This window comes from Mesoplodon mirus (assembly GCF_964341445.2).
Source record: "Mesoplodon mirus genome assembly, chromosome: 8".
Taxonomy (NCBI): Eukaryota; Metazoa; Chordata; class Mammalia; order Artiodactyla; family Ziphiidae; genus Mesoplodon; species Mesoplodon mirus.
Window position 1 is genome coordinate 75,052,118 of NC_138984.1, and position 27,711 is coordinate 75,079,828.

Genomic DNA, 27,711 nt, shown 5'->3' on the forward strand with positions numbered 1-27,711 from the left:
CATTGATAGTCAATCTCTCTCTAGTGTTACTTCTATGTAGATGTAAATCAACACCCCTATGGTACCTGGAATTTCTTTCTTTATATCATTAAAGAGGGACCTCTGCAAGTTTTTAATACCTGCTCCTGGAAATATTTTCTACTTTAACAGCACCAATTTCGTTTAGGAATGTCAGTACTGATTCCTTACTAGAACTAAGGACACGATCTGCTTCAAATCCATTCCTCCAAAGTCTTGCCTTGTACCTTATGGAGGCACTAGAGATACTAGGTGTTACTAGATTTAGCACTACATTTTTTTTTTTTTTTGGCGGTACGCAGGCCTCCCAATGCCGTGGCCTCTCCCGTTGCGGAGCACAGGCTCCGGACGCGCAGACTCAGCGGCCATGGCTCACAGGCCCAGCCGCTCCGCGGCATGTGGGATCTTCCCGGACCGGGGCATGAACCCGTTTCCCCTGCATCGGCAGGCGGACGGACTCTCAACCACTGCACCACCAGGGAAGCCCAGCACTACTTTTAAGAGGTAGGATAGTGTAAGGTTTAAAAACATGGATGCTTAACTTTTAGAAATATAGATATAAATATATTCCATGATACAATGTCTACGACCTGCTTCAAAGTACCATGGGAGCAAGGAATGGGTGGTGTTTTCAGACAGCGTCTGGCGTGCAGAGAAGCTGGAAGCAGTACAGAGACAGGCCTTTGGAGCTCATACTAATGGGAATGCCCTTGAAACAAATCATAAGGGAAAAGAGTAAAGAGCAGTTGAAGAGGAACAGGTGGAAAGTATGACCCTAAAACCTGTGTCCCTGGAAGGAAACAACCAAGAGTCTTTTATCACATTTGCTCAAGTGCTCAGTGGGGTGGCTTGAAGAGGGAAGTAAATGTTTGTCTTGGGGCCTAAATAGAGTCCTGTCAACTTTTTGTGATGGCTATCATTAGGCTTTGAGGCTTCACCAGACGACCTTCCCCCAGACCCTCATATGTCTTACTATGTGCTGGAACACATTTATCTTCTGTTGAGAGGGAACTGAAAGATCTAGAGGAAGTATTTCTATAAAATATGCTGGCCAAAAGGGAAGAAACCTTTATTTGTTTAGCTGATCCTGGAAAATATATGGACCTCAATGCTGTCTTGAGAAAGGACAAAGAAAAATTTGATAAAATAGTTCCTTGGGGTTAAAAATTGGAGCCTGGGAGGCGTGTTGTTCAGATTTAAAGTTCAGGTCAGCGCTATCTACAATCAGTGACTACTCATACCTTGCTCTTGCTATGGTGTGTCACAAGCTTTTCAATTCCCTTATTATTATAGCTGAGGTAATGGAGAAAGTGGTATTACAGGATCACAAACTTTTGACTCTCTTCCCCCAGAAAAATCAGGCCCTGAAAGTGGTTTTTATAAAATGTAGACGAAAAGACATTGCTCTAGTTATTATCTTTGTTTCCAAAATGTTTGCAGTTGATGCTAAGGCTTTAACTCAGAATAAACCAAGACTTCACTCTCAAGAAGAAATTACCAATGGGAGCAGACCAAATTCACCGATACAGGTGCACTTACTAGAAATTCTGGATATAATGTGTTCCTGTAGCTGGAGGTATCTCAGCTTACTTGGTTGGATGAATGAAATCTGCACACAGTGGTGAACTATATTTAGTAAAGTTGAAATGTCACAGCTTCCCTGGCATGATGTGGAAGAGGAAATCCAAAGGCTTAGAGTGACCAGAATATTGGAGTGAATTTACCACGTGCAATCTGCATACCCACCCTACTCCTGATACTGCTTCTACAGCAGACAAGGTCTAGTCAGGAGGCAGAAACCACATTATCAATTTGAACAGGGAAATTTTATCATAAAGAAGCAACAACTAGTAACAGAATATGAACTACTAAGAGGGAAAGAGACCTGTAAAGAATATCGGAATAGCCGACATAGGGAAGAGCCACTTCCTGTACGGCTGAGGTAGAGTACTAAAATAAACTTGGAAGAGCGTCTTTCTTCTCCAACCCCTCATTCACCCAAGGCTGAGCTTCAGACTTTGTTGGAAAGGATGTGGCTGTTGCCCACTGGATGGCAGAGAAGCTCACTGAGGTATCACAGATCAAGGCTAGTACACAGGAGACACCACCTGCTGAAGTGCCAGAAAAACTTGCTGGGAATCTGCTATCAGGGGTGACAGTAAAATTAGCCACAAAGCCAACCACTGGCATCCCAGCAAAACTCACTAATAAGCTGCCTTCTGGGATGTCAGTGACACTCACTAGAAGGTATACACTACTGGGTCTCCTGAACACAACTGGCAGAGTAGCCACAAGCTGGTGAGGAAGCCACCCACTGGCAGCCACAGCATAAGACCAAGAAGAAAACACTTGAACCAGGAACAGAAGCCTTTTCCTCTTCCAGTGTGTCTCTAGGACCCTCTATTGACAAGGTCTAACATAGTGCCAACTGGCAAAGGAGAAAAGGAGAATTCAGCGGGGGTTATGATGAAATATAATTGGCCATGAGATGGTAACTGCTGAAACTGAATAATGGGTACACAGGATTATTATGCTATTCTGTCTTCTGTGTATACTTGAAATTTTCCATAATGAAGGGTTTTTTGTTTTTGTTTTCCTAAAGCATGGGCTCTAGAGTCAACCTGCTTGACTTTGAATCCTGACCACTTAATGGCCAACTATTTGGGGGCTCTTTTTCCCAGTTTATAATAATAGTACCTACCTCAGTAGGGGTATAAGGAGGATTGAAATAGATATTATATGCAAAGCAATTACAGCAGAACTGGCCTGTGTTAAGTTCTCAATAAATCTTATCTATGACTACTATTTGTATTATTTATACTGGTGCTGACAGTTTTAATTTTTTAGATGCATAATACTAAAACCACCCCATAAAAAGGAATATCTATAAAAATAGGAGTTGATAATTCATAAAAAGTTATTCCATAGATTCAGGTGGTTTGATCTTTAGAATACTTATATCGATCTGTTATATATTTGTGCCTCAAAGAACAACTTACCTTATCTTTGATTTTGTCAGCTCTAGCATCCAAAGGCTGGGTTTTGTTTTGTTCCTGACTACATTTTCGATTTCCTCCACCTGAGCTTATACTTTTAGTTTGTCCCACAGAACTTGAAGCAGTAGTGGATAGTACAGATGTGTTGATACCAGATGCAGACGATGTATTGTTTCCATTTATTGACCCATTTACACCTTGAAAGTAAAAATAAATATGTTTATGCAAGAGAATGTTATTCAGCCATAAAAAGGAATGAAGTAATGACATATGCCACAATGTGGATGACTCTTGAAAACATTATGCTAAGTGAAAGAAGCCAGACACAAATTGTATGATTCCATCTACATGAGATATTCACAACAGGTAAATTTATAGAGATAGAGTGCAAGCTAGTGGTTGCCAGGGACTGGGAAAGGGAATAATAGAGAGAAACTGGTTAACGGGTATGAAGTTTCCTTTCGGGGTGATGAAAATGTTTTGAAACTAGACAGAGGTGGTTGTTGTACAACACTATGAATGCATTACATGTCACTGAATTGTTCAGTTTAAAACGGTTAATTTTACATTTATGTGAATTTCACTTCAATTAAAAAATTTTTAGAAAGATAATTAAATGCGAGTATTCCCCCTTTCGGAACAAACTCCCCAAACACTTACTTAAGTGAAAAGAAAGGTAATAATAAACCATCTAAAATGCTATTATAGTTTGCAAATGTATTCTAACAACAGTTATCAACTATGAAATATTAATGACAATTTAAAAGAAAAAAGGCGTACTAACATATTAGTTTTAATTAATTTAATGCTTAATTACAGAAAAAGTAATATATTTTATTGAGTGAACGTGAAGGAGGTAATGAGATACAGAGGAAAAGGCAGTGGAGTTCGGAGTTAGAAAACCTGGGTTAAATTCTGCTATGCAATGTCAACATGTAAACAGTGCTTCCTTGAATAACTTATTTAACCTTAGCTGCAAAATGACAATGCTTCCAATCTCAAAGAGTTATTATAAGGATTAAGCAAGACAATGTGAAAGTGTCTAGCACAATGCCCCATAATTGTTACTAAATCTGAACCCTATTAAAAATAGGTATTGAAATGGAGGATTTGTAGTACTTCACTTAAAGTTAACATGGATACCTTTTTCAGGACCATTTCGATTACTTTTTCCCGAAGCCCTTGAATGGAATGAAGAAGAATCATGATTCTGGGCTGGAGGAGCAAACAGTGGTGGAATTCCCAGTAATGGTGGAAAGAAGGCTGCCCCTGCACGCGTATGAACATCTGTTGTTCGCCACCATTCTGCACCTCAAAGCCAAACACCAAACAAGCAAAAATATTTGAATTAACTTTCTAGCTAATTTAACAGTGCTTTTTATATTTTATTCCTGAAAAAAATTTTCAGGTTTCATCTTGGAACAGAATTGCTGAATTACACATAGTTCTGATCATCTTTCTAATTATAAGACAGCTGATTAGAAGTTATACACTCATCATTCTGCTCATTAAGACAGTATCCAAGGATCTTCACTTAGCAGCTTCCTTGAGTTCAAATTTATGAAGAACAGAGTAGTCTATGGTTTTAAAAATAAAATGGGGAACTTGGAATATTAAAGAACTATTTGACTCTTTGATGACTTACATCATAATTTTTCTAAATTAGTAAAGAAACAGAATATTTAAGACTATTTTAGTCTACTTTAAAACCTTAGAATTTAAGGTTACCATCTACAACCTATGTTAAGAATTTCCTTAAATTACATACAATATAAAGCTGGCTTTGATAAATCAGGTGGTTTAAATAATAATACAAAGACCACTGTAATTCAGCATATCTCAAATGCATTTATGGAAGAAAACATCCTATACTCAAACAAAACAATAGAGATAGCAAAATCAGTAAGCCTTTTTTGGGGGGGCGGTGTCTAAGCAATGAAAAGTGCTTCAAAGAAGATTTTTAAAACATGTTGTCACATTAAAATATAAAAGATTTATAGTTTCTCCCCTTAAAGTTAATGAAGAAAGCCTGAATTTTATTTATACTTCCTCTCATAAATTATAGATAACAATGTTTTATCAATGTAAAATGACTAAATGGTAGAAAATCATCAAATGCAATTTCGATAGTCAAACAGTGGCTTTTAGTTAAAACTTTTAGAAAAGGAGAGAAGACAAATTTTATAGAATACATTATTTAGGAAAGAGTGAAGATTAAGAAGAAATTTGAAATAACCCCATGGACAGTCTTGTATTGCCCCATGTAAAATCTCGGAAAGAATATTTTCCAATTGGCTAACCAGCTAGATTACCAAATCAGTTATTACGTTTCAGGCTAATCTTCCAAGAGATATAGGATACTTTTCATTGACTTGATAACCACGAAAAAATTAGAGGAAAAACCCCAATAAGATAGTATGGGAAAAATTCAATACTGTCAGTGTACTGTATTATATGACCTTTAAAGCTTTTCTAGGAATATCTCTTTATTAAAAATAGGATGTTAAGTGATGTGCACCTTCATTAACTAAAGACAAAAGTTTAGCTTAAAAAAAAGTGAAATGTTCACGGTAACTGACATTCTGAAAGGTCTAAAAAACAGTATAAGCAGAAACTGCAAAAGCTATTCTTCTGCACTGCAGGAAGGCACTGCTAGTGAAATGACACCAATGTATATTCAGCAGTGTCTGAATGATGGGAACTGAACCAAGAATAACTATACAAAACCATAAATCATTTATCTACTGTTTAGATGAAAGAACTGTATGTAGATAGGAAGAAAAACTATGTATTTGGGGCTTGTATTAGCACAGCTGGAATCTGTTGTTATTTATAGGTTTGAAAACTAGGTCCTACATAGCTGATAAAAAAGGAAATTTCAGTTTCCTGAAATATTCATATTATTTAAAATAGAGTCCATAATTAAAGCATTATAGTTGAACGTTCAGACTTTGTAAACAACCAACAAATCGGTAAGACAGTCAAAGTATGATAAGACTCAAATATTTTAGACATAATCAAACTCAGAAACAACATAAAAATGTACTTAGAATGTCAATGGTAAATAAGCACACAATAGGGATTAGAAAAAAACACAACTGGAAAATGTGTACGTTATAAATAAGGTGACATCATGAGTAAAAATACAAGTAAATAAGATCAATTAAATAAAAAGATGAAAACGGTAGCGCTTCTGATCACAAGCTTCACAAATGTCTAATAATTCATGGGAAATAACAGAATTTTTGTTAAGTGATGAGCTTATTTCTCTTCCAAATTTAAGAAAATAAAACAAAATTTAGTCACTCACAAACTAGCTTGATAAAATGAAATATACAAAATAAGAATCACATAAACCAGCACATGATGAATTTCTAAATGTATTCAAGGGCAGTAACTGCATGGTAACAACATTAATCATATTCAACTGAAAGATTCTAATATTTCAGAGGATATACTGAATCTCAATTTGAACATAGAAGACAGCAGAATTTAAAAATCTTGCAAACTTGATAGAGCCAGATACTTCACGAAAATTCACGGTAATATAAAAATATAATGATTAAAAACTGTAAATGTTTTAAAAGAACTTACCATGAAATACTATTTCAATATAAAAAACTTTACTATACTAATATCCATTAAGTAATTTGCATGTGTTGATTTAGTCATCTGAAATGCAGACAAACTTAGAAGTGGATAATATTTAAAAATAAACTATTTCTCATTTAAAATTCCTAGTAATTTCTTCCTGTGTGTCTTCATTTTTTTAGTAGGTGATTTAAAAATTTTGGCATTTTGGTTACCCTTTTGAATAAAACTAATTATAGAAAATTTAAATTTAAGTTATACAAAATGTACAACTTAAACAAATGAGGCCTCTAAAACAAGGCATAGTCTCTGTTCACTTGGCAAAAAAGTATGCTTATACAGGCATACTTTTATTACCACTAAAGACTCTGTCTTGTAATTGTCTGTTTATCTATCTCCTAAAAACTATAAGCAACATAACATATACTACGTTAGTATATTCCTCAGTGCTTGGCCTACTGCACAGAACATAGTAGATGGTCAAAGAACTTTGTATAAGAAATGAATGAGTGAATAGTTTATGTAGGCTAGGGAAGTTATCAAATTTTTTTCTATACAGTGGAAGTATCAACATTATTGAAGTTGAGATGAGTAACTCTTTATACCTGTTAAGCATGTTTTTAGTGCAGAAGATATTTGATTTTAATTATACAATAATTACATTGTGGTTTAGAAATGCTCAAAAGTAATTAATACTTTATATATCAAATATAATAAACTATGATAAAACAATTTTAAAAATTTAAGGTACTAGCAACTATCTATATTACTATTATCTATTTTAATTTTTTATTCAGCAATACTATATTTCAGCAAATACCTATTGAATACTCATCTTGCTAAGCAACCATGCTCAAAACTGACTGAAATAAATTCCTATTTGTATTTTTAAAGCAAATGTCAAGACTTAGTTTAAGACTTTGTTTTAACTTTCTAGCCACATTACTATCTCCTCTCTGAATTAAAGAAATAATATGACTCAAGAAATAGTACTTGAAATATATACTTAGCCATCTTTCCATTCTACATATCTAATTCAAACAAGATACTTGTTTCCTTTTAAAGAAACACTGGACAAGAGTAAAAACAATGATGGCTACCAATTACATACTAATTAGGTGTGCTAAACACTGCATTCAGCACTGAACATGGCTTATCTACTTTAATCTTCACAAGAACCCTAAGAGGCAGATACTATTATTATTATTGTTATTGTTATTCTCATTTTTCAGATGAGAAAACTGAGGCTGAGAGGTCAGATTACTTGTTCAATCAAGGTCACACAGCTAAAACATAACAAAGCCAGATTTAAATTCAGATCTATCTGTCTCTGAATTATGCTCTAGTTTTTAAACTACTTTCTATAACAGTAAATCATGCATCCTTAACTAAAATTTATTAAGGTAAAGTTAATCACTGGAAACACATTAAAGTTTAGACTTTCAAAATAATATAACAAGAGAAATTACAGCATGTCTGTCTAAGTTAAACTTTAATTGGTGTCTTACTGAACTCCTGAATCCTCATAATCTGTAGGATTTGGGATAATTCTGGTCTTCCTGCCACACAAGTGGTGCAAATCTATGATTGTTTTAATGAAATATGAAAAAAATAGAAATTTAAGAGCCAGGCTCATCCTACTTATAAATGCAGAGAAATGAGAACTCAAAATAAAAGTATATTCATTATAAGAACTGGACTCTAGTTTTCCACTGTAAGTTAAATATTTTTTTAAAATATCAAATAAAGCTGAGAATAATTAATCAAACTCTATACTTCCCATACATATACTTTTCTACTTCAATAAAAAGCATGAGAAAAACCTGGCTTAATTACTCACTTTTGTGGCAGATGCCTATTTTTCTAGCTTAACACTTGAATACCTAGTCAGTTGTGCTGCCACCTAGCACACAGAGTGTGTTTTATTTTTTTGCACAGGATAAAAAGGACTGAGTTAATTATTGCACAAGAGCTTTAATATACCAGGCATAATACTATTCTTTTTGTTCAAGTTAATTACCAAACTACTGCTTGAACATTTTCAAGCTTTCCTCCTTTCCTTGAACACTGTTTGTAACAGATGTTTACCTGGAAAAGACGCTAGTTGGGGGTGTGCAGCTAAGGCTGTGGGTGTACCAAGTGTCCCCAAACCACCAAATTCTGAATGCCCTGAGCTGGCTGAATGCAGACCAAAGACTGGGTGGCTGACCACTGGGAAGGCACTCGACACTGTGGACACGTTAAACAGGTGATCCCCAGCTGTTCTGAATAAATGTCCTGGGAGGGAAAAAAACACACTTAAAGTTGTACTAGAAAAAACAGATGAGATTTATTTGATTTCAGCGTTCATAGTGGGTTAAAATTTACAATAGTTTATCTATTAAATTTTTATTATACCTTTTTTTTTGCATTTCTGTTCTTCAAACCCTGCAGAATGTTTCTAGAAACATGAAAGTACTCTAAAAATAATTAAAACGAATGGTATAACCTTATTTACTTTGAATTTTGAGATTTGAGAATGATGCTTTAAGTACATAATTTTCACTAATTGTAAAGTTTGACCTGCCGAAGTGAGGCAAACTTTCTGCTAACACATGCACATTAATATTTTATCAAAAATTTTTACTCATAAGAAGGAAGATAAAAACATCTAGTTAATACGAAGTTGAAAATCAATAAAATAAATCCAGAATCTGTCACCAATTCATTACTCAAACTGTCATACACTCTAGGCAAAGAGCTCCTACTTTTTCCATGTGCCAGAATTGAAGCTATGTTCTCCATCTTTTAGGTGAGGAGAGTTGATACCAAAAATGGATTATATTCTAGCCTGATAAGGCAATGTATACGACAGCATAAAGATTTAATAAATAAACTTATTAATTTATTTCTAAATGCATCCAAGGGTGGTTATCAATATAAAAATCATTTTTAAACATTGTGATAGAAAGTTCATATTCAATCCAAATGTGTGGTTTTTCAATCTCTACGTTTACTCTAAAGAGAATCTAGTACACTAAGTGTCATAACCCCAAGTTGCAGTGTTATACCATCAAAACACAACTTATTTTTCATAGTTTGTAGGGATTTGGCAGAAGATTTGTTAATACTTGGAAATCTTCTAACTTGGAAAACTTTTACTCCCGGGAAATAATTAAGTTTCCCTGGCTTGATACTGTGAAAACAGAATATAAAAACCCACACTCCAGGCTATCTTAAGAATTTACTGCATGAAAGCTATTGTAATCTGTGTTAAAATAAACATAAGGCTTCCTTATTATACTGTTTATATCAGACCTGACTAGGCACTGCAATATAGTTTCAATATAATATGTTTAAAGTAAATTAAAAAATACAACTTAAAAATAAGTATATTTTTGTTATCATTTAGTTATCAACAAAATCCCTCCTTTTTGCTTTTTTATTCACTGAAAACTAAGAGGAAGTCATCAAAGAGGTCACAGTGTACTCTCATTGACTAATATAAGCCCTATATTCTTTACTGAAATAACAGTATATTTTTCATTGAAGTAGTAAGATTTAAATAGACTGTATCAAGTATATCTTACATTAGCCTAGAAGGTAAAAAGTTCTGATTGAGGGTTGAAGTCCCACTATAACAAAGCAATAAGTAGATCTCATAGGGAAGATCCTCAAAGTGCCTTTACAAGGAAGGCTCGCAAAGAAACTGAGGGAGGAGAACAAGGGAAGGATACAAACGTGAGTATATTTTCTAAGTCAGCCAATCTTAGTTTTTGTTCATCAAAGCCTAAACAGAAAATCTGTGAATTTGGTACTTTTGTGTAATCAGAGTTCTAGACTGCAATTAGCACTGAAGTTAAGTCAAAACAAAATAGGGCATGCTACTGGAAGAAAGGAGGTTACTCAAATATCACTATTTTTAAGACTAGTGCTATGGCACCAGAAAGATTGTGTAAATTTTTTTTGTGGAGGGGAGAACAAATTCTCAAAAACCCAGCTAGTTTCTCTAAAAAAATGAGCCTGTAACATTAAGAGCCAGTGTTTATTTTCACATGTGATTGCCTATAAAATCCCTGATTCTCACTAATCAATTCAACTTCCTGAATGACATGTCCTTAATCAAATGTTTTGTTTATAAACATACTATGATCTGTTACATTTCCTTCTACATCAGTTTTCTTGACAAGCAAGTTGAGCTAAACATTCAGTTTGTGAATTTTAGAATCATTTTTCATTTATATTTTATAAAATAAAAATTCTTAAATTATATTTGTCAACTATATATATGTAGCAGTGACTTAATACAAAAAGTTTTGTGAGGTAAGCTCAAAACTACACAAAATATTATAAAAATTCAGAACACATTAAAATTATAAAGGATCAGAAACTGATAGAAATACTGGCTAGTAAGCAGCATTCTTAGATGTATAGTTAAAACATTAATTTTCTAAATGTGAAGAAATAAATGAGCTTAAACCTTGGAGTCTCATGAACAGAAAGCATGAGTAATACCTAAATGAAGTTGTCACTCTTGCAGCAATAATTTAAGAATCGATCTTACACAACTTGATAATTTAAAAAGTTCTTTTTTTTAACTCTAAAAAGAGTGATATCTAGAAAGAGCTGAATATAAAATTTCAACAAAATATGAGCTTTATTCACCATAGATTCAAACTGGGGAAAAAAATATAGTCTTGTTCACAGAGTTATATCTATGCCTAGCAAAATTACGAAGAAGCTACCTTACTCTATTTTCTTATTCTTTCTTATAAAACTTTTGAAGATAATTAAAGCATAGAAAGTACCCAAGTGACAACAGAATCGATAGGGCCTATTCCTTGTTGGTAAGAAAAGGTTCACATCTGTATTTAGTAAAGAATATCAGGCCCACATTATAATGATTACAATGATACCATGCATTATTAAAAACACACATTAGAGATTTTCTTTGCTTTACATGGATAAAGTTATACAACAGAAGGGAAATAATTTCATATTACATTGAATAATCTTTACTAAATTTTGCCTTTATAGCAAGAATATAGAAGTCAGTGATACAAAAAAGTGTATCTTTCTCATTAAAAGGCTCTGTAATACTACATATAATTTTAGTATTGTTTTTGCCACTGCCTTAAAAAAAAAAGCCAGCTACTAATTCCATGTAAAAACCTTCCAGAATTACTGTTCTTTATTCAACAGTTTCCGTAATTCAGACATTTCATGAAGATATCTATTAAGCACCAGGTGCTATGTTTAGTAATTAGGATACAAGGATGAATAAGACATAATTCCTAGTCTTAAGGAACTCAATGGTTTGAACATAATTGAAATAGTATAAGACTGTTTTTCATACCACAATGTACAAAACAAGTTAGTTAATATTTTAATATTATAAACTGGTACTGTCACATACAGGACTTAGTAACAGATCCCAAATACCTAAAACAGTGTCTTGTACGTAGTAGATATACAATAAATATCTGTTGAGTGAATTGATTACTCATTAAGAGCAGAAGAGGCACATCCATGGGACTGATTCCAAAGGGCTTCATCAGAATAGGAAGTTGTCCTGAATTTTCATTTAAACTTGCAAGGGTGCTTCTTACTAGTTTCCTTTTGCCTTACATGTCACCAACCCTGAGTCCTAATTTTTTTTTTAAATTACCACTTGGCCTTTTATTTCTCCTTGATTCCATTTAGGCCACATGTTGGATTTGATCACATAAAATTCTACCACCTCCAAGATCTTAAATTCTTAAATTTTACTCTAACCATGGTTTCCACATTTCCATTTCCTTATTTCTCAGCATGACCGTTGGTCTCTCTCAGTCTTCTACCACCCCCTTGACCCTATCTATCTCCTTCCTTCTCAATCCCATCTCAGCATCTCTCCTTGTTAACCTTGAAAGAAAACTCTTACACTTGTATGTCTACTTCCTCCTCACTTCTCAGAATCTTTAATAGCTGTGACAAGTCCAAGCCTCCCTTCCATTTTGTCTGTAAAGGAACTTAAGTTTTCCTAACCACTAGATTCCATTAATCTTTGCTCTTCTCATTTTTAACCTGTCTCTATAAATCTGGCATTGCTGATTACCTCTTCCTTATTAAAACCCATGTTTACCCTTAAGCTCTGGGTCATGGAACTATTTTGATATTCTTCTTAACTATATTTTTCCATAATACTACTGTCCACTTTATTGGGTTTTCTTTTTTCTAAATGTAAGATTCTTAAAGATTTTGTCCAACTGTCTCTTTTTTCCTCTTTATGCTTTCTTCCTCAGTCATTTCATGGGCTTCCACTATTTTAACTATCACTTCTATGCGCATGAATTCTAAACTAGGATTTTAACTCCCTGAGAGCAAAACTGAATCTCATTCATCTTGGTAATCCCCAATACCTGGCATAATCTGAAATATAACAGGTGCTTAATGAATGTTTCCCACTGTTGTATTTTTGGGCACATTATTTCTTCTTCTTCAGACCCTCCATGCTTACATAACATGCTCTTTGACTTCTTTTGCCTTTTATAACCTTAACTATCCTTTCATAATCATCTCAAAAATATATTGCCCAAGAAGTATTCCTGAATCTCCCAGACAGATATGTTTTGGACCTCCTTTGAATATTCATGATTATTCACAATCTTTCATCATACCATTACTAGGGTATAAGGTTATAAAGGAAATAATCATTTCTTAATCATTTTTATTCTGTACAAAACACTGCATAAAGCAAACTGTTAGCAGTTGCAGGGATAATACTTCATAATACCTGCTGTGGATAACTCTAAAAATATATCTCACTTTTTTTCTCTGTTCCAATTATAAAAAGCATTCACAATGTTACTAAAAGCTCTTTGGGTAATTAAAAGCTAATTTAATGACATCTATGTTGGCTTTAATCTTGTTATACAGCAGAGGATGCTGTTTCGGTTACACCCTTTGGTTTCATTGCCAGGACAATGCCCTTTGCCTTCTCCAACTGTCTTGAAACTTCAAGCTACTGTTCACAAGGGGATTTTTGATCACAGACTGGAGATGACTCAGTGAACTCTACAACTACATTTAAAACAAAGCATATTCTGTATTAACAAAAGAGCAGAATATCTTCTTATAGGAAACAAAAGACAACACAAGCCAAACCGGCTCTATTAGATTTATGACTACAAAAATAAAATTATTTGGATATTATCATGCCCTACTTTTGGAGAATTAACTTTTCTCTACATTAATATGCCTAATATCAGAAGATCCTCCCAAATAAAAACCTGTTATGATTAAAACTCTTCAATTTTGCTCCAAGAACACATTTGCAAACTGATAAATTACATCATAAAATGAAAATAGTTTTAGAACACCATAATTATTCTTTTTTACAGACATTAACATTCAAGCATAGTTTCAATATTATAAATGCAACTTTTATTAGTTTCCATTTTAACTGACAGGTAACAATGTGCACGTACTGCATAATGAAAATATATGTCTGTAATGTCTAAATCCTCAACTTACGTTATAATAAGCTGACTACTTTTTAGCAGAGCTTTTCAGATTGTACTAGCCAATCTATATGTAAGTGATTAAAAGCAGTTACACAAAATGCCAGTGTCTCAGTAGCAATACACGGTAACTGCAAGTGTCTTTATTAATATTAATGAACTTCACACAACGACACAATAAGGGTATTTCCCCCCCACAAGAACAAAATTATGTAAATACTGTACTAATGTCTTGAACCTACACTACCAGTGGACAAATCTCCTATCAATCAGGAAAAGTCCGAATAGCAAATTAAAACAAAATGATTATAAGGGATAAGTATCCTAAAGCATCTAATCTTTTTTAAAAAATCAAGGAGACTGCTTACTATGATAGAATTCTACCTATGCTGTTTTTTGTGTGCTAAAAATGTCTTTACTTTTTCACTGCTACACAAACTTGTTGCAACATGTCTTCTAACTCTTATCTCTAGTTCTTTAAACTGTTAGCACATTTTACAGCATTGCAAAATCAGCCTCTAGTATATAACCTGCAAAGTATGGTTAATCATCAAAAATGGTAGCACACTCAAATACAGGTTACAAGAGTACTTTAACACTAGTAATAACCGAGTGTAACAAACAAAGTGAAATTACTGTAAATTAAAGAAATGCTCAAATTATTGGCCCATATATTAAAATTCTTAAACATATTAATGTTTAAATATTCTGAAACTCACAATGTACAAATTCTACAAACTTGAACTTTGATTAAAGAACAAACAGAAAGGATTCTATAGCTAATGGTGACAAAATATTTCCCCCCAATAATCTTCATTTCATTCCTTTATTCTCGTAACTTTTTTAGTAGTTAACCTTTACATTTTAACATTTAAAAAGCATGGTAGGGCCTCCCTGGTGGCGCAGTGGTTGAGAGTCCGCCTGCCGATGCAGGGGATGCGGGTTCGTGCCCCGGTCTGGGAGGATCCCATATGCCGCGGAGCGGCTGGGCCCGTGAGCCATGGCCGCTGGGCCTGCGCGTCCGGAGCCTGTGCTCCGCAATGGGGGAGGCCACAGCAGTGAGAGGCCCGCATACCACAAAAAGAAAAAAAAAAAAAAAAAAAAAAAAAAAAAAAAAAAAAAAAAAAGCATGGTATAGAAATAAAGTCTTTCATTTTATTTTTAAGTATTTGCTTTGAGATTGTTTTAGACTTACAAGAGTTGCAAAAATAGTACAGAGTTCCAACTTCCCCTATGTTAACATCTTATATGATAAAAAATAATTTTCAAAGCCAAGAAGTTAACCCCAATTAATTAACTAAAATAAAGAATTTATTCGGATCTCATTAGTTTTTCCACTAGTGTCATTTTCCTGTGCTAAGATCCAATCTAGGATCTCACATTGCATTTAGTTACTGTGTCTCCTTAATTTTCTCCGATTTGTGACAGTTCCTCAGTCTTGTCTTTCATGACCTTCATACATTAAAGAGTACTAGTCAGGTAGTTTGTAGACTGTATCTCAATGTGGGTTTGAATGATGCTTTCTCATGATTAGAAGAGGTTAAACATGATTGGGAAGAGTACCCAATGTGTCCTTCTCAGCACAACATATCTGGGGTCTGTGATGTTGCTATGTGGTGCTGGTGATATTAACTTTGATCACTCGGTTAAGTTAGTATCTGCCAGGATTCAATATAAAGTTACTAATTTCCTTTCAAACAGTCTTTTCATTAGAAAAAAAATCATAAAAGTCTAGGTAGCCTTGGGAACAAAATCTACTACTCTACATAACACTAAACATGGTGAACAAGATTTTGATTCAGTTCAGCCAATGATGTATCAATCTTCAGGCAAATGACTATTCTTCAAAGATAGGATCAGCTGCTCTTTTGTAAAAAAGCATTTTTGTTAGTTCTAATGAAAGAATTTAGAGTTCACAGATTAAAATACTAAAATTACACTATATTTTATATATATTTCTATATTCAAATATAGATATACTTTATTTTTATAATGAAATATAAAAAATAACAGTGAAAACAATCTAATTCTAAAATCTTATTTTACTTATGTTTCAATAAAGAAGTCTTAGTTTTCCCATAATGCACAAAAATTACTAAAACCAACTTTGAAGAACACATCTTTCATTGCTACATAAACTTGTTGCAACATGTCTTTAAACTCTTTTCTCTAGTTCTTTAAACTATCAGTGTATTTTTACAGCATTGCAAAATCAGCCTCTAGTATACAACCTGCAAAGTACAGCTAATCATCAGAAATGGAAGTGCATTAAAATAAAAGTCATATATTAATTTGCTGGGGCTGCCATAACAAAGTACCACAAACTGGGTGACTTAGAACAACAGAAATTTATTGGCTCAGTTCTGGAGGCTACAAAAGTCTGAAAGCAGGGTGTGGGCAAGACCATGCTCCCTCTGAAGGTACTAAGGAAGGATCTGTTCCATCCTTCTCTCCTAACGTTTGGTAACCTCAGGCATTTTTCCTATGTCTTCACATGGGCTTCTTTCTGTACACATCTCTGTGTCTAAATTCTCCCATTTTAATAAGGATACCAGTCATTTTGGTTTAGAGCCCACCCTAATAACCTCATTTTCACTTGATTACCTCTTTTAAGGACCCAATTTCCAAACAGGTCACATTCTGAGGAACCAGGGATTAAGACTTCAACATATTTTTGGGAGGAGGAAGAAACAATTTTATCCATAACCCTAGGTTCATTTTTAAGATTACTTAATTGATTTGAAGGCATTACCTTTCTTTAGTAATTTACCTATAAAATTCTAATTAAAACTCTGAAGTTCTACTCATGAAAGTTAGGTAAGGACTTCCCTAGTGGCGCAGTGGTTAAGAATCCGCCTGCCAATGCAGGGGACACGGGTTCGAGCCCTGGCCCGGGAAGATCCCACATGCCGTGAAGCAACTAAGCCCGTGTACCACAACTACTGAGCCTGCACTCTAGAGCCTGTGAGCCACAACTACTGAACCTGCATGCCACAACTATGGAAGCCCGCACTCCTACAGCCTGTGCTCTGCAATGAGAGAAGCCACTGCCATGAGAAGAGCACTCACCACAAGGAAGAGTAGCCCCCGCTCGCCACAACTAGAGAAAGCCCACTCACAGCAACGAAGACTCAAAGAAGCCATAAATAAATAAATAAATACATAAATAAATACATAAATTTAAAAGTTAGGTAAAATATATTTCAAAAATACCTGGTGCCTTGTGATCAAACCCTTCATTAAATAAATCTATTGAAAGGCAAAAAAGCTAGACAGTTGAACATTCCAGGGCCTTTATTTGTGACTTACAGATATCTAGAATATAGACAAGTAAGAAACAATTATTGTTATAATAGTTCATACTATAATATAAATACTCAAAGAGACTAAAACTTTGGCTTTATATCCAAACCCTCAAGAATAAGCCTATCTCATTCTCTTGACGATTCTCTATTGACTGTAAATGTAAGCTCCATCTTTTAAATAAAAAGTTCTAATTAATAACTTTGGATTTTCAGGGTTTATTTATTCAATGCCTCATCAGTAAGGTCTGATCTTTTAAGATTCTTTACCCTGTGGCTTATAATGCCCATCTCCAACTAAAATCGGCACAGTTATTTGGTATTAGCAGAGCAAAGCATAATACAGCCTAGAAAACTTATTAATTAGAGTAAATTTATCATTTAATTAGCAAGTCCTATTCCTGCAAGTTCACCTCTCCTTCCCTCCCTTTCTCCAACAATTGTTTCTTGAGCATATATTTTGTGCCAGGCACTGACTGGATACATATCAATAAAAAAACCGTATGGTCCCTGCCTTTTAAATGTAGAAGAAGGGACAAATAAGTAAAACAACACCAAATCTATAATTATAAACTGTGAAGAGTACTATGGAGGAAATTACTAGGTGCAAAAACAGGTAACAGTAGAGCAATAACCTAGACACTATGAACAGAGGAGACTTCTCTAATTAATGTCTCAGGACACTTAACCTGAGACAAAGCATGAAAATCAGCCTTATGCAGTTCCTCTAAGACAAAGAGAGAACATGGTTGAGACCCTGAGTTGGGATTCGATCATGGAGGGTATATCAGATAGGTTGAAAAGTACAAAACATCCAGCTCAAAATGGCTAAGTGAAAGGTAAACGTATTGATTCACATCACATAAAAGCATTTGGAAAAGGCACACTTCAGATAAAGAAGGTTGGCTGAAAGCCTACTGGGACTTAATTTCTCTTTCGTCTCTTGGCTCTACTTCCTCAGATAGGCCCTTCCTTTTAGGTTTGTGGGACAAAAGGGTATCCTCCCTCACCAGTCCCAGTAAAAATCCCAGAATGGAATCTCTTTGCCTTTGATTAGTCTCATGTGTCTTCCTTAACCAATCACTTAACCATCGTTGTGTGGGAAATATGAGGTTTGGATTGGCTAGATTGTGTCACATGTCACCCCTGGAGTCTCAGGTGAAAATTTTTTTTTTAAAAAAGTGATTCGTTTTGCAGGGGACAACTTCAGGTAATGGTGGAGTAGTAGTGAAGTGGCTACACAAATCATCCACAGAAAATAATTATAAAAATGTGATTTAAAACAACAACAAGGGACTTCCTGGTGCTCCAGTGGTTAAGACTCTGCACCCTCAAAGCAGGGGCCCCGGGGGTCCAATCCCTGGTCAGGGAACTAGATCCCACACGCCGCAACTAAGAGCCCACATGCAGCAACTAAAAGATCCCAAATGCCACAACTAAGACCTGGTGCAGCCAAATAAATAAATAAATATCAAAAAACAACAACAACAAAACTAAAGATACTGGAAAACATCCAAAAGCAGAGAAAAGCCAGGGGAAAGTTTAATCTGGAAAAAATGGTAACAAGAAGGGGCGAGAAGTGTGACTTTGTGGCTTTCTGGTCTGATACTGCTGTCTAAACCTCACAGCTATAACTCCAGAAAACAGTGGTAGATGAAACAGCAGGCTTATCAACTAAAGGTGCCAGAGGTCAGACTTCAGGGCTAAGAAAACATCAGGAAATCAGGAAATTTAAAGGGGAAATCTTGGCAGTGATCAAACCACAGAAAGGAGACTCAAATTCAGAGATTAAACTTTCCAAGTTCCTAGCTAAAAGTACACTGTGCATGGGGCACCACAAAACAGCCAGGAGAGAACGTTCAGAAAGACAGAGCTACACATAGCAGATCTGTTCAATTTGATGTATTCCTTAATTGAGTGCATACCTTCACCATGATTAGCTTAGACAGCAGAAAGCCTGAAGTGTCAGAGAACAGAGTCGAAAGCTGGCAGAGCAGCTGGAAATCAAGGGGTAATCTTAGGAGCAAGGAAACCACAAAGAGAAAGAGATGCATCTCTGCCATGTAGTTGGCTGACCCAACAACTTTCACAGGCACAGAGGAGACCCACAGGGGGCCAGTCTGCAAAAGTGGCAGTGGGAAGCCAAAAAACAGAGCACATATCATTAGCATGTTTTTTGACCACAATAAAACTAAAATGGACATCAACTGAAACATTTAACATTTAAATGTTAAATTACTGACTTTTAAACAACCCATCAGTCAAAGAAGAATTCACAAAGGAAAATAGAAAATATTTTTACTAGAATGATAATGAAATGAAAACTATCAAAATTTGTGGGAGGCGGCTATAGTTGTATTTAAAAGGGAAATTCATAGCATTAAATGCATATATAAGAAAAGGAGAAAGGTCTAATATAAATGATCTAAGTTTTCTCTTCAAGAAATTAGGAGAAAAGATGAGGAAATCCCACCCATGGAAAAACAGAAGGAAATAATAAAGAGCAGAAATCAATGAAACAGAAAACAGAATATCAGAAAAAAAAAATCAATGAAACCAAAATCTAGTTTGTCAAAAAGATTAATAAAATTGATAAAAGCTCTAGTCACAAAGGAAAAAAGAGAACAAATTATTAATATCAATAATGAAAGAGAAGATATCATTACAAATCCTACAGACATTCAAAGGATAAGGTACTATTTTTTAAATTAATTAATTAATTAATTAATTAATATTTTGGCTACGTTGGGTCTTTGCTGCTGCGTGTGGGCTTTCTCTAGTTGCGGTGAGCAGGAGCCGCTCTTTTTTTTTTTTTTTTTTTTTTTTGCTGTACGCGGGCCTCTCACTGCCGCGGCCTCTCCCGTTGCGGAGCACAGGCTCCGGACACACAGGCTCCGCGGCCATGGCTCGCGGGCCCAGCCGCTCCGCGGCATGTGGGATCCTCCGGGATCGGGGCACGAACCCGTGTCCCCTGCATCGGCAGGCGGACTCCCAACCACTGCGCCACCAGGGAAGCCCAGGAGCCGCTCTTTGTTGTGTTGCGCAGGCTTCTCATTGCGGTGGCTTCTCTTGTTGCGGAGCATGGGCTCTAGGCGTGTGGGCTTCAGTAGTTGTGGCGCATGGGCTCAGTAGTGTGGCTCACGGGTTCTACAGTGCAGGCTCAGTAGTTGGGCGCACAGGTTTAGCTGCTCTGTAGCATGTGGGATCTTCCTGGACCAGGGCTTGAACCCATGTCCCCTGCATTGGCAGGCGGATTCTTAACCATTGTGCCACCAGGGAAGTCCCAGGATAAGGTACTATTTGGAACAACTCTGTACCTGTAAATTCAATGACTTAGAGGAAATGGACAAATTCCTTGAAAGACATCACTAACAAAGCTCACTCACAAAGAAAAAGATAACCTGAATAGTCTTATACTTCTATTTTAAAAGTTGAACTCCTGGGAATTCCCTGGTCCAGTGGTTAGGACTCCATGCTCTCACTGCTGAGGGCCGGGGTTCAATCCCTGGATGGGGAACTAAAAAAGTCCCACAAGCCACACGGCGCGGCCAAAGAAAAGTTGAATCCTGATTTATTATCTTCCACAACAACATTAAAACAAACGAACAAAAAAACAACAATCTTCCAAGCCCATATGACTTCAGAGTGGATTCTACCAAACTTTTAGAGAAGAAATATTACCAATTTGATACAAACCCTTCCCTAAAAAAGGTTTTTTAAGAGGGAAGGACTGGTCAATTGTGTCAATTCTTCCGAGAGGTTGAGAGAGATGAGGACAGAAAAGTGACATTGGTGTGGACTGAGATATACATAAAAGATGAGGAAAAGGAGAAAGCAAATACAACTATGTATTTTGAGAAGTTTGGTTATAAAGTGAGGCAGAAAACAGAGTAATTGCCAGAAGAGTGTTTGGGGTGAAAGAGGGAAGGGTTTTTGGTATGTATTATTTTTTAAGATGGGAGATACTATGAGCATGCTTTTATACTAATGGACATGATCCAATAAATACAGAAAAATTAATGATACTGTATAGGAGGAATGGAGTCCTTGAAAAGTTTTTTGCAATCTTTAAAAAGAATTGATAGGTATTTGCTTTTGTGACAGTTAAGAGCCATATCGTCTTGAGTTAAGCATTTATTTTATTTGGTTTAACTTATATTATTACATAGAATAGTATATCAAAAGGGATCTGTAGTGAGTATACATGAGCTACTAGATGTATTAATGAAATACTATTTTTTTTCAGAAGAAAAGAACCACTGAAGTTGGAATAAAGTTCATGTATAGGTATCAGGAGTTTATTATAATACAAAGGTGGGGAGATATGGCAGGGGGGCTATCACCAGATGAGCTAAAATGGATAGATAATTGGCTCATAATTTAACATGTACCCCAACCTCCTTTTAGTGTACCTTCCTGTGATGCAGAAGCTGAGCAGCTAAAAAGTATATTTACCAGTCTCTCTTGCAGCCAGGGTTCTGGATATAATTTAGATTCTGCCAATCCGATGTATTTGGCACTGAGTTAAGCTGTTAGATTGGCAGTACATGAGGTATGCTTTTTGCTGGTGCAGATCTAGCAGGCAGCACAGAACAGCCCTGGAGCCTGTTATGTCAGTGGATCTTGATCACTGGGTTACAGCTGAGGTGGTATGATCCATGGAGCCATCAGTTAGAACAACGGTGTCCTGAACTAGAGGTAATTTCCTTAAGCAGGTCAATTCAACAGTAATGCTCTGAAATCACTCATAGGGGTCAGGGGTCAGCTCCTCAATAATTTTATAAGTACCTGATTCCTTGTATTAAATCTTTCTGCTTAAAATAGCATCAGTGGTTTATGTTATCTCAAGCTGAACTCACTGATACATCAAACAACAATCTCAACTGGTGATAGTTCCAAAACCCAAAAGGCAATTCAGTCTATCACAACTGGCCTGGTATCTGATAACCATATACTTTTCAAAGTAACATTAAATAAGAGATAAGTGAAATCTCAAAAATATATATGCATAACCTTGGAGGTGGAGGACAATTTCTTAGACAAAAAGCATAACCATAAATAAAAATACTGGTAAATCTGCCAACATTAAAATTGGAAGCTCTTTTCATCAAAAGACAATGTAGAATAAAAAAAGACACACCATATGGGAAAAGCTATCTCCCACAAAGATAACTGAAAGAAGGACCAGCATCCAAAATATAAAAATAACTCACAAATCTATAAGAAAAAGATGGACAACCCAATAGAAATATGCACCAAAGCCCTAAACAATCACTTCAAAAGAGAGGAAAACCCAAAAAGCTATAAACTTATTAAAAGGCACCTTAATGAACACTTCATATTCATCGACAAAAATCAAAAAGTCTGGCAATGACAAGTGTCAACATGAATGATAAGCATCAGGAATTATAATACACAGCTGATGAGAAAATAAATTGGTACTACTGGTAAAGTTGAAGACATCTTCAAAAACGTATGCATATGCATCAGGATTCATGTATAATGATGGTCATAACATTGTAATTGGCAAAAGTTGGAAACAACTCTAATATTTACCAAGAGTATTTACATGGATGTACAGTCCATTCAAATGCAACATGCAAAAAGATAAATGACCCTTTTACACTTTAAAATGTATTCTTCCTCCACATTTCTCATTACATCACCCTTCTCCCAGTTATCCAAGTCATGTCAGGGCTTCTCTCTCAATCTCTCCCTCAACATCCCTTTGCCCAAATCCAGTCATTATATCCCATAAGAATCTACTCCCAAAATATCTCTGGAACCTTGTTTCTTTCTTCATCTCCAATAACTCCTTAATTTTGGCCCTTATCATTTCTCACCCAGATAAGTTTAAGTACCTTCTAATGGTCTTCTTTGCCTCTAGTCCCATCCTCATTGCAAACTGACGCTCTACATGCTGCTAGCATGCTAACATTTTCAAATCATTAAAATCCTTCCACTTGATCAAGTATGAATAAAAATAAAGGTTACAATTTGCTAGGCACCTATTCTATGTCAGGCATTATCTCATTTATCGTTATAAAATGGGTATCATATTTATTTTATAGATGAGGTACAGAAGTTCAGAAAGGGGTAATGTACCCAAATTCACATAGCTAATAAGTGGACAAGCCAAGATTCAATTTCAGCGCCTTTCAATTGCAATGTCCTTGCTTTTAATCAATACATCATTCTGCCTAAACTCTTAAACATGGTGCATGAAGTTCTAAATGATCTGACCTTAACCTACTCCCCAACTTGATCTCCTGTCCCTCTGTTCCATTTAGCCATAGCAGATACTGGCTATCCATTCTCTCCTTATTCCTAACTAATAACCTCTATTTTCTTCAGGATGGCAATATGCTCAGCTAAAAACTAATTTTCCTGGCCTTCCTTGAAGCTGAGATTACCATTCATATAGTTCCGACAAAAGACATACTAAGTGGAAATCTCTGGATGGGGTTTCTGGGAAAGCTCTTTAAAAGGGGTCAAAGTAAGCTGGCATACAAATTTTGCCCTTTTCTACTCCACCTTCTTCCTTCCTGGAAAACAGGGCTGTAGGTGGATCAGCCTTCTAAAAGCCATGAGATGGGCTTCGCTGGTGGCGCAGTGGTTGAGAATCTGCCTGCCAATGCAGGGGATGCGGGTTCGAGCCCTGGTCTGGGAAGATCCCACATGCTGCGGAGCAACTGGGCTCGTGAGCCACAACTACTGAGCCTGTGCGTCTGGAGCCTGTGCTCTGCTACAAGAGAGGCCGCGACAGTGAGAGGCCCATGCACCGCAATGAAGAGTGGCCCCTGCTTGCCACAACTAGAGAAAGCCCTCGCACAGAAACGAAGACCCAACACAGTCAAAAATAAAATAAAATAAATAAATTTATTAAAAATAAATAAATAAATAAATAAATAAGGAACAGAGTGAAAAATATATGAAAAGTAGTAAAATTAGTAAAGAAATCCCATATAAAAGCCATGAGATAAGACACATGAGCATGAAAGTCCCATACCTCAGAAGACAGGATATAAAATTAGGATCCCAGGTCTGTGATGGCATCACCCACCACAGAACTGCGGATCTATGGACTGGTACATGTATTTGCCATGTGTTCCTATTCATAGTTAATCATTGTCGTAACTGACACATACCCTAAGTTGAGGCCTGACTGATCAATTTGCGATTTCCTCAATATACCATGATTTGGCACAGTTCTACAGAGGTAGGCCTGCAATTAAGATACATGTGTAATTCAGTCTCTAACTTTAAAAGAAAAGTAGGCATACCCCAGCTTTAATGAGAGAAGTTTTAAACAGTTTCTCTGTTTCATACATTCAGCATTTTACAAGTTTTGTTTGAAGGGTTCTACCTCAAAAATGGATTGAAAACCACTGGTCTATGGCACAGTTTAACTATCATTGAAATTTCTCAAAGTTCTATGCTTTGTTTGTATTAGGTCAAATGACCACAAATCTCGAACAAATCCACTCTGTAAAGTTTAATTTTGGAACTATGATGAAATACTATTCTTTCAGCTTTCACTCAGAGATATTATGTGAAATAGTGTCTGAATACTTATGAAATTGGCATATAGGATATTGTGTATCATGTGGCCTTTTATACGAAAGTTCTGGTGGTATATTCCCCAAACCATTCAGAGCCAGGAAAACGTTCATTTTTCTCTGAGGAACTGATATGTTCACTAGCACTAGTATGTAAGCCATGTAGCCCACTATGTTTTCTTTTTATTCTTAACAGCTAATTAGTTAAGTTTTTTGTTCAATATCTGTGGCTTTCCTTGGCTAACACTTTTATACTTTTTAGAGCCTATCTTTTAATATTTTAGTTAATTGTTTTGTTTATTGTACCAATATATTTATTGAAAGCTGTCCAAAATTATTTAGAAGTAGGCAAGTTGTTATTTTTTAAAAATCATACTTTAAAGGGAAAAGAAATATAACTCTTCCAGGACCGACAAGACCCACTATATGCAGAGAGCCTTAGATTAATCAATCTTTATTGCAGTGTTATTTTCTATCCAAGTTACTGTAATAAAATTAAAGGTGTGCTGTGAGAGACAGTCCTCCAACGTCCCTGCATGTTGTTGCTGGGTATGCCAAGAATGCAAGGTCTTGACCACTCTTTAAAATTGGGCCATTTCTCAGGATCGCAGTGAGCAACCTTGATGGATGAGGTGACATTTCCTTCCAGACAAAGAGTGGCTTTGCTTTCATTTACTATAAAAGCAGTAGGTTGCCTAAGCCATGACACAATCCCCACTATATAAGATTCAACTGGGCCCCTCCGTGTTGCCCTTGTGGGACTTGGGAGACATGGGGAGCCAATGCCAACATGATGTTTATGCTATTTGCTATGCTATAGTAATAAAATCTCTGACCTAGGAGTCTCACATCTTCTACCAGCATCATAATAGTAACAGTAGATATGTATACTCCCAGACCCTGACAAGGTGTTGATTCAAAAGAAATTAGTTGATCATTCAAAGTTCGAAAGTAGGCTTGAATTAAATCCTTTGTAACTCAGAAGAATTCCTATAGAAATATCATTAATGAAGATGACAGAGAAAGGCCAATTAAAATAACTGTTTAAAACAAAAGAATGTCCTCAAAGGAACCATTAAAGAACTGGTGAGGTTTTGACATTTTACAGATGAAAATTCTTTTTTGTTGTTTCTATACATCAAAAACATTGAGGAGATTCAAATTGTTTAAAATAAAGAGGTTAGGCGCATTATCACTCTATAATTTTACTTTTAAAAGGAGAAAATTACAGACAACGACTAGGCCAAAAACAATGAATCAAATAAGAGAAGACAGGAAAATATGATAAACTGAATTATGCAGGACAACTGAGCATTCTCCATGCATTGTAAGGCTCTACTTTAAACATAAACCACAACACTGCGAATGTTAAAAACAAAAAATAATTTTCTTAGAAAGTGAAAAAAACTCATGCTGTAGGTACTAAAGGTATAATGTGTTAATAAGTGATATATTTTGGAATAAACATTGAAATAAACTATAGTTTCATTCAATTTAAGTATCTCCACATAAAAACTCATAAACCTATTTTACTTGCAAATAAATGATGAAAACTAATTCCTTTCTACATAAGGAAATTTCTGATGTTATTCATCAACTAAGCATACCCCACCCTTCTGCAACTCTCAACTACCACTAACAAAAAATAGCACCCAACAGGTGACTACTCAGAATCATAAGCAATTCAAATGTCACTAATTCAGAAAACTAAGTGAGAAATAGGTGGTAGCAAAGGGTCCAGAAAACTCAAGGCTCTGTACTCAAGGACTGAAAGCTTCAACATTAAAAAAAAGGACATTTCCCTAGAAATATTATATATTTTAAATACAAATTCACAAGTAAATACAAAGTAAGACAGCAGATGGGAGGAATACAATGAAAGGAGCTGACACAAATGAAAGGAGAAGAGTTATAAAAAGCACGAAAGAATAATTACAAAAGTACAGCTGTGTGCAATCATTTACACAAAGAAACTTAAGGTAAAATGCCAACCATGGTATCACTATTTTTGAACACAGCATATCATCAAAGGCATTCATCATTTTATATATAGCCATCATTTTATACACAAGGGAAATGTGGATGAAGTTGTTAAATGAATATCTTAACCAAGATTGTACAAGGTGCGGGAGAACAGGAATTTTATTTATTTATTTTTAAAAATGTAATGGTATTTTATTTTAGTTATTTTATAATCACTAAGAAAATGTTAGAAAATTATTCTGATAAAATGACAAAATGACATCCTTGTCATTCCATTGATTGGAAAAAAATCAGAATAATTCAATAAATATATATTTGACAATTTGCTAGGGTATTTTGTCAGCAAACATTCCATATTTATGTATTTCATTTACCCAAAATTATAAATCTAATTTTGAAAAAGTAAAATATCATTTAGTTCTAATGTTTATACATATGAAATAATCTATAAGATAAAATATATTTAAGATTAAAAATCTTCCTAGTGATAAAGGAATAAGTTAATCAAGTTTAGGTTAAAAAAAAGAATGTATTCTACCAAATATCCAAACATGTGGTTGGGCAAAAAGTGATTTTGAGGGGTAAATAAAAATACCTTCCACATAAAACTAAAACTGAGGATATTTTCACTACTGAAATAAAGTTCCCTTTTTAGCAGTATAAATTTCATTCATGTTTAAGAAAAATTTGTCAAATATCTTAAAATATTTTTCAAAATATTTAAAACTTTAAAAATATTTTCCATCAGGTAAATGATATGCCTTAGTATACATCTTGTGAA

At 35.2% G+C, this 27,711-nt stretch overlaps 1 protein-coding gene across 19 annotated transcripts in view; it reads right to left on the reverse strand.

The window, feature by feature from the left end:
- BAZ2B (bromodomain adjacent to zinc finger domain 2B) overlaps positions 1–27,711 on the reverse strand; it is a 375,589-nt gene that overhangs the window by 105,609 nt on the left and 242,269 nt on the right. For 16 of the 19 annotated variants that reach the window (XM_082629864.1, XM_082629859.1, XM_082629860.1 and 13 more), the window contains 3 exons: positions 8,694–8,882; positions 4,158–4,325; positions 3,018–3,211 (listed from right to left, as the gene is read on the reverse strand). In XM_082629864.1, the coding sequence (XP_082485990.1) occupies positions 3,018–3,211; positions 4,158–4,325; positions 8,694–8,882 (551 nt within the window). The remainder of the gene's footprint in view (positions 1–3,017; positions 3,212–4,157; positions 4,326–8,693; positions 8,883–27,711) is intronic. The other 3 variants (XM_082629862.1, XM_082629861.1, XM_082629866.1) reach the window with 3 other exon arrangements.